The sequence below is a fragment of the Heptranchias perlo genome, chromosome 26 (genome assembly GCF_035084215.1).
Source record: "Heptranchias perlo isolate sHepPer1 chromosome 26, sHepPer1.hap1, whole genome shotgun sequence".
Lineage (NCBI taxonomy): Eukaryota > Metazoa > Chordata > Chondrichthyes > Hexanchiformes > Hexanchidae > Heptranchias > Heptranchias perlo.
The window spans coordinates 37128355-37143410 of record NC_090350.1 but is presented as its reverse complement, the minus strand read 5'-3'; the positions used below and the strand labels follow the sequence as shown (position 1 = coordinate 37143410).

General features: G+C 37.6%; 1 protein-coding gene across 10 annotated transcripts in view; it reads left to right on the top strand.

Moving 5' to 3' along the window:
• LOC137342698 (protein 4.1-like) overlaps positions 1 to 15056 on the top strand; it is a 108137-nt gene that overhangs the window by 59651 nt on the left and 33430 nt on the right. For 9 of the 10 annotated variants that reach the window (XM_068006812.1, XM_068006815.1, XM_068006808.1 and 6 more), the window contains exons 9-12: positions 4551 to 4703; positions 7725 to 7819; positions 10542 to 10714; positions 13489 to 13578. In XM_068006812.1, the coding sequence (XP_067862913.1) occupies positions 4551 to 4703; positions 7725 to 7819; positions 10542 to 10714; positions 13489 to 13578 (511 nt within the window). The remainder of the gene's footprint in view (positions 1 to 4550; positions 4704 to 7724; positions 7820 to 10541; positions 10715 to 13488; positions 13579 to 15056) is intronic. The other variant, XM_068006814.1, reaches the window with a different exon arrangement.

The window sequence follows — 15056 nt, the reverse complement described above, 5'->3', positions numbered from 1 at the left end:
AAAAGCAATTTACATATTCTAGTCACTGATATTGGGCCATTGTTTGAGAGTTGTTCCTTTCTCATTTGATCAGCAGTATCAGAGTGTTTCGTACATTACATTTCAGGCAGGGAAAGATTGACACTCACCAACAACTCAGATGGTGGGTTCTGGATGTTGTGATTTCTGGCTACTTAATTTTGAATTGTTTTTTAAAGATCTCATCCACTCCTCTAGTGTTTTAAAAAAAATTGTATAACAAGATAAGATCAGTAAGAGACTTGCTCCTAAATGTGTTTGTTTTAGAGAAAATTGGATTTTGTTTAAGGAACTTACTTAGATTAGAGCCACATTTGCTCAAGGCTGAGGTACTATACAAGATTTACTTTTAATCCAGCTGATGATTTTGACTAATCTATATACGACTCCAGGCCACCTTTTTAAAAAAAAATCTTCTTCCACTTGTTTGGAGTTGCAGATGGGGAAGGAATGCTTGTATGTCTTTTATGGGAGTGAGCTATATATGTCCAACTGACTAGCCTCGTGTGCATCCGCCTCTCACTATTGGTTGCAGAGCATTCTGCCACGTTGACCCTGCTCTCTCAAACTCCCTCCCTAAATCCCTCTATCCCTCCATTTCTATATTCACCTTTAAAAATCTTATCAAAACCTAATTTTTCAACCAAGTTTTCAGTTACACTTCCTAATCTGTCCCTTCATGGCTCTACTTCTATTTCTGGAGCACCTTGGGATGTTTTTACATCAAAGGTGCTTTATAAATGCTCATTGGTGGTTTATTTTTCTTTAAATTCTGTCTATCCCATGTTTTTGTTGGAAATGAAAGATGTCTGTTTGTTTAAGGAAAATCGATTTATTTTATGTTAAATGTGCTGTAGCTGTTCTGGGGCAACAGAAGTTGTTAATGTAATATCAGTGACTGGATAATCAAACCTGCATCGTTGTTGGTGACATAGTTCTGAATAAAGTATTTGTTTTCCAGAAAATGATTGTACACTGCTGTAATCACCTGAAATTACAAAGAGAAATGGAGACTGCTGCATGAGTGAGAGAGGTAGTGGAAGTAGGATCATTATAGATAGTCAGAATTCAGTTTAAGATTTTTTTTTTAAAAATTACTGAATAGAAAACCATGCATTTTCTGTCTTTCACTGGTGTAGCACATTAAAATGCTCCAACACTGGAAATTCTTGCATAGACGGAAACTTTGTGTTCAGGCTTGGTCATGTGTACTTCTGCTATAGGATGTGGGCTAACCGGGAAGCTTCTTCCATTTGTGAAGAAAATCCTGGTGCTAACTTTACCCACATTATACATCTCTGGATTCATATCCAGGCCAGTTGTAAATGCTGGTTTCCAGGTTTTCCTGCGGGACTGCTCATTGGCAATTCGTTAACCCATGTCATCATCCTTGATGTAAAAAGATCCAAACTGGCAGATTTCTAGAAAGGGGTAAGGAATAAGAAACTGCTTTAAATGATCGTTTTCTATTTGGTCATTTTTCTTTTACATGGTTTAGATGAATGATTGATTACTTGATACTAAAGCTGCTTCCACCTCCATGTTATTATTTAATATGTTTTAATAGGACCTTTAGCAATTTAGCAGAATAACTTCACAGTTCTTCAATAAGAAGCAGATTTTCCGAATTCATTGCCACAGTTGTTACATTTGTTATTATGTTTATGTTTTTTTGTTTTTCTTAGTAGTGGTACACAACCTGCATTTTAACCCTGTTTTATTTAGAGAGAAATGAATTGTACGATCCAGGTAAATGCACCAGTGAACATTTTTGCACATATCCAGTCATGCATTTTCTGGTTAGGATCAAAGAATGCAGAAATGAAAAAGCACATTGTTTGCCTGTTTTCTTGCTGTTGTTGCAGTGTGGTTGCTTAGTGCTGTTTCAGGTGATTTACAGTCCCTGTTAACACACAGGAAGCTTTTATCCATTGAATCCCAAGTGACATTAATTTATAAATGCACTGTTTTTCCATACTGGAAATAAGTAATGTATGTTTTTTTTGTTGCATAGTATCAATATTAATAGGATGTGAAACCACTCAAATTAATCAGAACAAGATAAACATGGTGAAGGTCAGTTGGAGAACTGTTGATGTCTTCTGGGAAATGTGTGCAATGGATGCTTAATTGACTAAGTAGTGGTGAACAGAGTTGCATTTTACATCTGAAATTTGATCATTGTCCCTAGTTGTTTGGGGACCTGTTACTCTTCAAATTTGTAACTCCTTTTCTCTCTTCCTGCCATCCCCTATAAAATGCATTTTAAAGGCCCATTGAATAGTATACAACACAGTGGTCTATGTATTTGAAACTAATGTTCCATCTCATCTGAAACTCTGCAGCCAGAGATCACTGGCACAAAGTACACACTCACGTCGCCCCTGTCCTTGCCAAGCTGCACTGCTTTTCTTCCTTCATGTGCATCAACTTCAAATCTTCATTTTAAGTCCCTCTGCTGTTTCATGCTAACTCATAAGCGATCACCTCCAGACAATGTGGGTTCGCTGCTCATGTTCCACTCCACCGTTAAGAGATACGGCTCTCTGGAACTCATACCCTACAGTTCACCTTTCTGCCTCTTTCTTTTCTTTCAGAAGCCCCTTAAAGACCTGCCTCTTTAACTACAAATGTATCCCCCTCTTAATGCTTTCCATCTCCTTCTCAGCGTTATCCTCTTTCTCTTCCCCTGCCCCCACACCTGCCAGGGTAAAGTGCTGGAAGATGTTTGTCCAGTCACAAGATTTAAAAATAAACTGCAGTCAGCGAGGGTTCAAGCCGTATTTAAACAAACACATACTGTGATTTGTTCATTTATGTGTATGACTGGTAGTTATTCAAATCAACTAAGCACTGGTAACTTGAGGGACATTTAAATGGTTCAGTTGTTCAAATCATTGAGTTGGTTGGAATCTTCAGAGAAAGGTACATTAGACTGGCTAGCTCCTGCAGTTAGAAAACTCCACAAGAAGAAAGAAGACTTCTCTACAAAAGAGTAGCTTAGCATATTAGTTGCGGCCTTTATATGCATTATATTGCTGTTTATCTTTTATTCGGTAAATTCTCTTGGTGGTTCAAAATGAGATCTGATGATGTGATGCTCTACTGCTTTTAAAAGATTGTAGAAACTTTCTGTGGAGGCACATGATAGATCCAGTAGCTAAAGTAATTAACAAAAATATGGCAGTTTCATTGTTTCTTTGCTTTATTTCTTGATGTATTTTTGTCATGTCATCACATTGTTCCTTGTATCTGATCCGAGAATTCTTTTCAAATTTTTAACCAAAATTGTAAAAAATTTTTAAGAAGTGAAAGTAAAGACCTATTTTGTTTTGTATGGCATGATGCGATGATACTAGTCACTGGAAGTATCACTTTTAATATTTCCTAATTGAGAATGGCTCTAAGCTTAGTTGCTGTGATTTGTCTGTGAATGCAAGCAGTCACTTTGATCAATTAGTCCAGTTTTTCAAAGTTTAAATTTCCCTGATTTTTACTAAATGGTGTATAAACATCCTTTTCTGTTTCATAGAAATTTGCAAATAAATGTTTTTTAAAATCAAAGAGCCAGTACATAAACTTACTGACAGCAAACACACCATCTCAAGTCAAAAACCGTTGGCCTGTTACAATCTTGATTCATTTCTGGAGACCGACAAAAATGCCAACATGTTGCCACTAGGATTTCCACAAAGTACTGGTGGATGCGTAGAATCTTCATATTAAGTCCACATCCGCCGTTAAAAACACCCAGCAGTTATGGATTTTCTCCTCCCAACCTTGGGCTGTGCACGAAAAACACTTTTGAGGTATAAAACTCTAGGGTGAAGGACTGGTACACGTCTATTACTAGCTGTGGTGAGAGCAATTTGAGGTGTTGCATGAGGTATCTCACAAGAAGTGTATTGGGACAGCATTAAAGCACAGTTGAAGTGAGAGGTGTTTTTCCCCTAGTGTCTTGGTACCAATACACTAATATATCTAGTGACAACACTGGATAGTCTGCAGTCCTGAAATGGAAACTTAGTTGCATTTTACTTTTCAAAGATCTTGGCATTAAGCATCTTTACCATCCCTTACTGATGAAGTCAGAATATCTATTTTAAAACACAGTATTATTTCCATTATTAAATTCTCTGGACTTTTGAAAAATTTCAAAGTAACTCTTGTTGGTAATCCACTTAAGTGCTGAAGTATTACAGTACTTTTTTTGTTACATAACCAGTTTTTTAAATGGGCCTGTGCAATTAATTAGAAAAGGGATATTGTAGTTTTTAAAGGCAGTAAAAGTTTGAGTGAAAACACAGAAGAATATGTTATTCTTGCATCTATTGTACAGATATTACGCACAAAGGGGTGTCCAGTTTCTGAAATGTAAAACTGTGTTGGTTTTTCACCTTTTGAGTCTAGCATGGATACACAAATGTCGTGCTTTGGTGGTACTTAGTAGGGTAAACAAACTAGAGATTTCCTTCCGTTTATACATGTGTAGCTCTTGGTATTCGCTAATCTTTAATTGCCTTACCTTTTAGGATTTGGAAGGAGTGGACATCATGCTTGGGGTATCTTCGGGTGGCCTTCTTGTATACAAAGACAGACTCCGAATAAATCGCTTTGCCTGGCCCAAAGTTCTCAAGATCTCCTACAAACGCAGCAGCTTCTTCATTAAAATTCGCCCAGGAGAGGTATGTATTTCCTGCAGTTTAACAGAAGGAAGTTTAGGAAGTGAAGTTATTCATATCTGCTAAATTTAAATGTTTGTTTTTGTAAAAATGTTTACTTAACCCATTCACCCATATATTTACTGGAAGTTAAACAAGTGCTTCCTGGATGATGCGTCGAACTGGCATAACAATGTTTTCTTAATGGAAAATTGTTTTGCATTTTAGTGTACAAAAAAATCCACTCCATTTTTTTTTTATTATTGATTGTTGGAATGTGGACGTCGCTGGCAAGGCCAGCATTTATTGCCCATCCCTGGTTGCCCTGAGAAGATGGTCGTGAGCCTTCTTCATGAACTGCTGATAGCGGTTTGATACACCTGAGTGACTTGCTCGGCCACTTCAGAGGACAGTTAAGAGTCATGGTATCATAGCAGGTACAGCACAGGAGAAGGCCATTTGGCCCATCATGCCTGTGCCAGCTCTTTGAAAGAGCTATCCAATGAGTCCCATTCCCCTGCTCTTTTCCCATAGCCTTGCAATTTTTTCTCTCCAAGTATTTATCTACTACTTGATGTTCCCTATTGAAAGTTACTATTGAATCTGCTTCCACCACCCTTTCAGGCAGTGCATTCCAGGTCATTGCAACTTGCTGCGTTAAAAAAAAAAAAATTTCCTCATGTCGCCTCTGGCTCTTTTGCCGATCACCTTAATTCTGTGTCCTCTGGTTACCGACCCTTCTGCCACTGGAAACAGTTTCTCCTTATTTACTCTATCAAAACCGTTCATGATTTTGAACACCTATCAAATCTCCCCATAACCTTCTCTGTTCTAAGGAGAACAACCCCAGCTTCTTCAGTCTCTCCATATAACTGAAGTCCCTCATCCTTGGTACCATTCTAGTCAATCACACTTGTGTGAGACTGGAGTTTTATAGAGGCCAGACAGGGTAAGGAAGGCAGACTTCCTTCCCTTAAGGACATTAGTGAACCAGTTTGGTTTTTTTACAATAATCGAACAGCTTCTTGGTCACTTTTATTGATAGCTTTTTATTTCCTGTTTTTATAAACTGAATTCAAGCTCTCAAACTGCCATGGGTTTTGAATTCACATACTCTGGATTATTAGTTCAGGCCTCTAGATTACTAGTCCAGTAACATAATCATGACATTACTACATCCAAGTTAACAAAATGCATTATGTTTCTATAATGTTCGTCCATTCTTCCCTGTTAACTAATTGTCTGCACATTCATTCATTGATTCCCTTTGCAGGGAAAATACTACCCATTAGCTCGTTGTAAAATGGAAGAGGTATACGAGTCTCGTGACCACTTTCCTTTTATGGATTCTTGACTGCTTGTTTTGGCTCAAAGAGAAAGACTTATTCTGGTGGGATCTTGCCATTGCAACATAAATATGTGCCAGTGATAGTGGAGAATTTAAAAGTTGCACCAGCAGACAATAATATGCCTATGAAGATATTGGATGCAAATGTTATTGTCTATACACAGGTTCCAGCAACTTTTTGTTTTATTTAATGGGAAGAGAGGGAAAAGCAGAGGAGAGTGGGCAGGTCAGAAATGTCATTGTTACAGTAACTTTTTAATTATCCACTGCTAGATGAGGTTCTTAACAATTTTTTTCTAATCAAACTAATTGCATTTAGCACAAGCATTGAAACGATGTATATTTGAAAGAAAGAACTAAAGAAAGAACTTGCATATTTATAATGCTTTTCACAGCCTCAGGACATCCCAAAGTGCTTTACAGCCAATTAAGTTCTTATTTGAAGTGTAGTCACTGTTGTGATGTAAGGAATACCGACAAACAATCTGCACACAAGGTCCTATAAACATTTAATGAGATAAATGACCAGATAATCTGAGTGATGTTGATTGAGTTACATGCCCATTTGATGAGTTCATTTTTGGTAAATCACTGTTTTGTATCTCTCCAAATCCCCATTACACCATGTGGATGGTATTGTTTTTTTTGGAATTCATCTTATGTTGTGAAACTGAGTATGTGGCACCATCTACCTGCAGATGGTGGTAAAACATGGAAGCAGAATGTAAGTATTGGTGGCTTTAGAAAATAGATATGTGGCACCATCTACCTGTGGAAAGAGTAAATTACAGTGACCAGGATTTCATTTTTACAAAGATTGCACTTTATTTTTTCCTTTCTAATTTTCCCCATTACTCTCCCCTCATGAAGGCAATAATTCATTCTGGGGTTTGGTTCAACTGGCGCTGACCGCCTTTTAATCCTTCCTCGCTCAGGTGATCGTTGTTATGATGTGACTGAGAATTTTTGTGCGCTATTTACCCATGATGTGGGACATTGCGGCCAAACCCAGTGCTGTCTTCGGTTGATATCCATATTCGCGTTTCCAGCAGGCGTAGATGGGTAGCAAACAAGAGCGGTAATTGTGACCTTGAAATTTTTATTTTTGCGCTCTTTGCAATTTCTACTCCCATCGCTGCTGCGTAGAGATGTTGAAGCCAGTTGTTTTTGTCCAATAGCTGACTTGGCTGAGATCTGCCTGCTTATCGTAGATCATAGGTCAAATCTGGGACCATATGGCTCAGTACCACAATATGCAGTGTATCTGGAAGGTAAATTTTTTAATTTGCATTCTACTATTTGATATTACTTGAACCCTACAGTTTAAATTCCTACCATGTTATTCCCAATCCTACATTATTTTCTGTCTTTTGATATGAAAAGGCTATTGCATACTTTCATATGGACTTACTTCCAACAGGCCTAACACTAATGTATTTTTCACCTGCTCCTAATGGTTAAAAATCTTATGTGATCCATATGCAATTCATTAACTTAATCATCTAAACATTATATACAATTTCTGCAAAATACAGAAGATGGGCAATTTTCTTGATACTTTGACTTGGAACAACACTTTTAGAACATGCAATATTTTTGAGTATGTGTACTTCTTGTGACATTTTTGGAAGAGTATTCCTAACTCTCTGTACTAGCTGTTCACAGGATTGCTAATGTGTTCCGTGTTCATTTTTCAGGATCAGTGTGAAAGCACTATTGGGTTCAAGCTGCCCAATTATCGTGCTGCCAAAAAATTGTGGAAGGTGTGCGTGGAAAATCATACCTTTTTCAGGTACATATACAAGACATGATCCTAAGAAAGTCAGGAACCTTGTGAAGAAAGTAAATTTGCTAATGCATTAAGTTTAAAAGCATTTAAAATCTAAAATACTATAATCCTTTCCATTTGCCAATCTCCTTCACAAGTTCAGTCCTGAGTCAGCAATTTAACAGTATCACTAATAACATGCGTGGAGTACCTCAGTATAATTCTCGCAATATCATTCATCACCAAAAAAGTGTGATTGTATATATTTCACTGCCGTGTCAATTCGCTGTACCACCTGGAAAATTTAAAAATGAGTTTTAATTTTGTTATCTTTATACTAAAATTGAATTGTCTAAGTGCAGCACAAGGTACCCATAAAGAATTTTTTTGTCAAGGTGTTAGATTTTCTGCCCCAGAAATGGCCAATTTCAATACATACCAATTCTCAAGTTCTATTTTTCTCCGTGTAAGTCTCTGACGTAGGAGAACACTGCCATTATTACTATGCTTTTCAGCTTCAGACCAAGAAGAACCAACCACACCAACTCAGGGAGATGACTAATTTTGCAGTAGGTTTCTAGCACTGAGGCCTATGTATTGGATCTCTCTCTAGTTGCCAATTCATATCTGGACATCCAGAAAATGCAGGAGATAAGAGAATAACTTAAACCTAGAAATGAAGGCATATTTGGTCCAGGAATATCAATCAGTGGGAAGGGAGCAATGATTGCGTTGGTTATGTGAATAATCCCTCAGTTGGACCTCCTCCCTGCTCTTTCCTATGTTGTTGGTCCCGACGTGGACCACAACAACAGGTTCTTCATCCTCACTTTCCAGCCGCTTTGAGATATCCTTTACCCTGGCACCAGGTAGGCAACACACTCTTCGGGACTCTAGTTCATGACTGCAGAGGATGCTATCTATCCTCCCTGATTATCGAATGCCTTATAACTACAACCTCTCTATTCTGCTCCTCCCGCCGTCCCCCACCCCCACTCCCAGTCCCCTTGGACTGCCTTCTGCTCCACGATGCCTTGACCTGTGGCTGCCCTTCCTGCAGTCTTTCTCCTTATCCTCACAGATAGTAAGTGTGTCGACCTGTTGGACAGGACCAGATTCTGCGATCCCTCCTTCCCTGCCTCCACTAGATTCCCCTTACCCTGCTGACTGTTAGTCACACACTCCTCTTCCTGAACCTGTACCTTTCTATGTGGTGTGACTGAATTCTGGAGTAAACTATCCAGGTTTAGGTTATTATTGTTCCTGACTTCACAGGTTCAAGCATAGAGTACTTTTATCTAGAATGGACAGTTTTAAAGGTGCAGCAGACTCAATAATATAAAGTGGGCCACTATTGGTAGTTTTCAATAAACCAGAAGTGCTCTATTTTGGCTCACTGCAAACTTGTTTTAAAAAGAATGAACTTGCATTGATATAGCGCCTTTCATGACCTCAGGATGCCCCAAAGTGCTTTATAGCCAATGAAGTTTTGAATTCTAGTCACTGTTGTAATGTAGAAAATGCACCAACCAATTTGTCACAAACAGCAATATGATAATGACCAGATAATCTGTTTTAGTGATGTTGGTTGAGGGGTACATATTGGCCCAGGACACCGGGGAGAAAAGCCCTGCTCTTCTTCCAACAGTGCCATGGGATCTTTTACGTCCACCTGAAAGCAGATGCTTTAGCGCTTGTCCCCACTGAAGAGAAACTCTTATCAGGGTAGTGGTCACTTTATGCATTAGCTCCAAGATGGTTTATTTGACCTGTTTAACAGTTGCAGTTAGAAAAGTTAAGATATTTTGTCCAGTGCAAGAACGAAACGCTGAAGCACAACATTCCATCTCTGTTGTCAGGATTGCATAGAATGATCATAAAAATCATCCTACATTTTTTTTAAATTTGAATTTTTGCTTCCCCTAAGTAGTTTTCTTAAACATAATAATCTATAATGTATATTTTTTTAAAATACAAGCTAAAGTTAGGGATAATAATTCATAATTGTGTTGTTAAAAAGATTACAAAGTATGCTGGGTGGAGGGGAAATAACAATTTATTTTTTAATCAGTTTAATTTTCATCAGGGACAGGAAGTACTTCTTATGAAAATGATAATTATGAGCTGCCCAATAATCTTTAGTTAGAGTACTTTGGCATTATAGTAAATACTAATGTTACTAAAATTTTTGTAATTTTGGTAAGAGTCCAAACAAGTAGTATTTTGTATTTAGAATTTTTCCTGTAAGTGTTTAATGATGCTTACTAGACTCTCTGGATAGCCTAGTAAAGGCGCTGCCCAGTGTAGTACTATATCATACAGACCACAAGGTCTCAGCTTTGATTCCTGGTTTGTGCTGAGTTAGCAGACCTCAACTGGGCTCCAGCTGGAGAGCTTCATTTCACAACACCCTGGCTAAGGAAGGGAAAATTAGCCAGTATTCCCTCTCTTGATTGCTGGAAACCTTGCATGGGGTGGGGGTCAATTGAGAACAGGGTCAGACATGACCCCCCCACCACGGTCAAATAACCTGCTAACATTCACTGGCCTCACGAATGAAAAATTACTACTTGGTGAGGTCCCATCAGACTGCAGGAACCATATACCAGTAAGAGTCACCATCTTCAAGAGGATAGGCGAGAGATTGGGAGACAAATAAATGAATGATATTTGCACATCAGTTGGAAGAGTATTCTTGAAGGCTTTGCTTAGGATATTTAACTTGTTTTTTTTTTCCCCCCAATAGGCTAACAACACCAGAATCCACAGCAAAGAGCAAATTCCTGTCCCTAGGCTCCAAATTTCGTTACAGTGGTCGGACACAGGCTCAGACCAGGGAAGCAAGTGCCCTTATTGACAGACCAGCACCTCGTTTTGAGCGTACTGCAAGTAAACGGGCATCCAGAAGCCTTGATGGAGGTAAAATTGTCTGGGATTGCCAGTCCTGCATTATATCATTAAAACTACAGGATAATATTGAGCATTCACTTAAATGTCATTTAGGTATAAACGTAGGATCTCGATCAATAGTCTTTGCAGTGTTTGCGTATTGAACCTGCTGAGGACAGCTATAGCAAATAGATGCATATTTCTTAAACATTGCTTTAAAAAATGGTTGCATGTTCCATCCATTTCTGCTGTTTGACTTCAGGTTCACTAGAAGACATATATTAGATGAAGATGGCCAAATAACATTTTTGAATACATATACAATATCCATTTAAAGCACTTAATCTGGAATATTACATTTTTTTAAAAGCTCGGAGGAGAAAGGCAAGAACTTTGTAATGTCATATTCTGCAAAAAATATAATTTTCTTACCTTAATTTTGTTCCCTTGGTGGTTCTTGCTTCTGATTTGATGGCCTTAGCTTTCCCTCTTGCATGTTAAAAGTCAGATTTGATCTTCATTCCTCTCGGCACCAACATTTGCAGAAGTTTGCTTTTTCAAGTGCTGCGTATTTTTAAAACTGCAACGAGCTTTACATATAATCAAGTAATTGAAAGAAAGCGCATTAAAAAGTGGACCTAGAAAAGGAATTAGAGGATCGCCAAAAAAGCAGGATGTGACTAGAGATATCCCACAGGGATGTGTTTTAGGGCATCAACTATTCATTGTATTTATTAATGACTTAGATGATGGGATAGAGAGCCACATATCCAAGTTTGCCAATTACGCAAAGATAGGCAGCATTGTAAACAGTGTAGATGGAAGCATAAAAGAGAGATATTAATAGATTAAGTGAATGGCAAAACTGTGGCAAATGAATTTCATTGTAGGCAAGTGAGAGATCATCCACTTTGGACCTAAAAAGGATAGATCAGAGTACTTCCTAAATGGTGAAAAGCTCGAAACAGTGGAGGTCCAAAGAGACTTAGGGGTCCATGTACGTAAATCATTAAAATGTCATGGACAGGTACAGAAAATAATCAAAAAGGCTAATGGAATGCTGGCCTTTATATCTAGAGGACTAGAATACAAGGAGTAGAAGTTATGGTACAGCCATACAAAGCCCTGATTAGACCACACCTGAAGCACTCTGTTCAGTTCTGGGCACCACACCTGGAGCACTCTTCAGTTCTGGGCACCTTAGGAAGTATATATTGGCCTTGGAGGGAATGCAGCGTAGATTTACTAGAATGATACCTAGACTCCGAGGGTTAAATTACGAGGAGAGATTACACAAACTAGGGTTGTATTCCCTGGAATTCAGAAGATTAAGGGGTTATTTGATCGAAGTTTTCAAGATATTAAGGGAACTGATAGGCTAGATAGAGAGAAACTCTTGCTGCCGGTTGGGGAGTCTAGGACTGGGGGACATAGCTTAAAAATTAGAACCAGGACTTTTAGGAGTGAAGTTAGGAAACACTCGGAACTCTCTTCCACAAATGGCAGTTGATGCTAGTTCAAATGTTATCTATCAATCTGAGATTTAAATTTTTTTGTTAACCAAAGGTATTGAGGGATATGGGGCCACAGTAGGTATATGGAGTTAGGTCACAGATCAGCCATGATCTCATTGAATGGCGAAACAAGCTCGAGGGGCTAAATGGCCTACTCCTGCTCCTATGTTCCTAAGTTTACACTCCCTCTGATCCTGAGAATTCTGCAGAAAGTTCAAGTACTAACTTTGACCTCATGCTTAGATTACATTTCAGGTTGAAGTGACAATGGGTCACTGACAATTTACTTCCAGTATTTATTTTCATTGCACACAAAGTATTGTAGATTATACTAAAGATTAGCTGAACAGGATGATATGATTTGCTGTACTTCATGTGACATTAACTTTGAACAGGGTTTAAACTTTTAGAAACAAATTGCTATTCACTTAGAAATTTTAGATTCTCTATTCCATTTGTCTCTTGAAAGTTACTGACTTTTTGTTTTTGGTCTCTATTTTAAAATACTATGTCCGCTTTTCAGAAAGTACTTCGTTATAAATTTATACCCATAGTAATAGTAGTGTACAGCTAAATCAATACTTTGTGGTTTTCTAGGCAAATATTTAGTTTACCATTTAGTTTATTCTGCCATGCTTCAATCTATAAGCACTGATTCAATGCATAATACCAGTATAGAACTGTTTTATTGACCTGATTTGATCAAAACTATAGGTATTTAAGAAATAAAAGGTTGACTGAAAAGGGGAAAGTTGCATTTGATACAAAGTTAAGTCTAGGCTTGAAAAATTGAGTTGAATTGAAGAAAACATTTTAATATTTTTAGATGAGTTTGGATTTTAAAAATCACCTTTAGTTCTTTGTGCAATAAATAATTAATATTTCTCCAATATGTAGCAATTAGCAATGTAATGTTTTGGGGCCAAGTATACAGTTTTCTTCCATCAATGTTGCTGTCCCCATTCATCCTAATGGGACAGACTATAGCTGATTGATTTAATTTTTTTTTAACAACACTCCTTTTTCTAGCAAAACAAAATTTGATGTTCAGAATTCCAAAATTCACACCGCATACCTTTACCACTATGTTCATAGCTCCTGAGGGAATTTTGCAACTCTTCAGGTGTTCCAATTCAAGTTGTTTTTAAAATTATTTTCTGTATTTCCTCTCAATAAACATTTAATAAGCTGGAAACTTTCCTGAATTTCAAATGACTGAAACCGCAAATTTTGTAATTGTGCTAACCACAAGTACATGAAAAATGGTTAACATGTACACATTCTCTCCAGCTAAACGTAAGTTTCCAAAAACTTCCATTGAATTACCAGTGGACGAGGATCCTGAACCCAGACGCATTGAAGTACCCAGAGAGCAGCCAGGTACCAGTTTGTTGGCTTAAAGCTCTGCGGTGCTCCTGTTTCTTCACTCTTATCCTTTCTGCAAGCCCCCTTCGACTTGTTGCACTGACCACTTGAAATTCTTCTGTTCATCTTGTGTTTAATTTGCTGAGCTTGATGATTTAAGATTAAAAGCCACGCCTGGAGACAAATCAGACTTGTCTGCTCAACTAATCCAGATTCTTTTTACTCTTTACACCTAGCTGGTGTTAGGAAAGTTTTTTTGTAACCTGGTGTAATTAGCTCAATGTACCCTGACCAGCAAATCAACCAAGCAAATTAAAACCTGTGCTTTTTGAGACAGTTTATCAAAAGATACTGGCTTCTAGGACTGAAAATATGGAGCAGAACTTATGAGTACTTTCGTAATTATTTTGAATGATTCAACAAAGCCTTTGACAGCAAAAGAAGATGAAAAATTTGGATTCACTAGTAAAATTATGTACATGAGGGCACTTGGATTTAAATCACTAACACGTTGAATAACAAGCTGCCATGTGTTAGTGCATTCATTTAAAAATCCTGAAAGCTGCAGCACTTTGACCAATTTCATATTTATAAAGTGCAAGCCATATTCCTGCTTAGCTTAAAAGAATAGAAACCACCTGAATTTAAACAGACACTTTAATTTGTCATAGCTGTAGTACATTATGACAGCAGTAGTAATGTTGCATGAAGGCAATAAATTTTATTATTCTTTGTTAGACATGTCCTTGATTTCTAAAAAATTTTAAAAGGAAATTCTGATCAAGTTTGAGATTTGCACAGTAGAATCCACCTTCTCCCCCCCCACCCCCACCCCATGGTTTTAAATCCCCACAACCAAAAAGCCCAGAATTAATTTGCTGTCAGTTGAGTTGGTCAGAAGGCATCTTGTAAGTCAAGGAAGCAAGTCAAATAATATTGAAATGGTTTAAATTTGGTGTGCTTTTATAGGAAGTCTTGCAGGCAACTGTTTCTGAATGCAAAATCTTGACATTCCATGCAGTTTTATCAAAATTCATGGTTGTTTTTTTTGGAGAAAGCCTGATGAGGTGAAACTGACCATGTGGTAATCTGCTTACTGTGCTAAATTGTGATTAAAATGTGGAAATTGGTGGTTAAATCAACCTCCATGGAAAATAAAGCAGAACTTGTAGATTAATCTACAATCTTTATGGCTGATCTTAATTTGCTTTAAATAATTATTCCTTCATTTATTCAATGTGCTTTCACATCAGCATATCTCAAAGTGCTTCACACAATTAATTTTTTTTGAAGTTCGGTAACTGTTGATGTCGGCACCAGCAACGTCACGTAAACAGCCATTTTTGAACGAATGTTGTAGTCATCATTGGCTGAAGGTGGAATGTTGGTAAGGTCACAGGTAGAGTAACGCAAAGTTAAAAAGTAAAGCCTGAAATTCAGATTTAGTATTGAGTTGCCTCGGGGTAATTCAGCATTTTATGAAGCTTATAAAA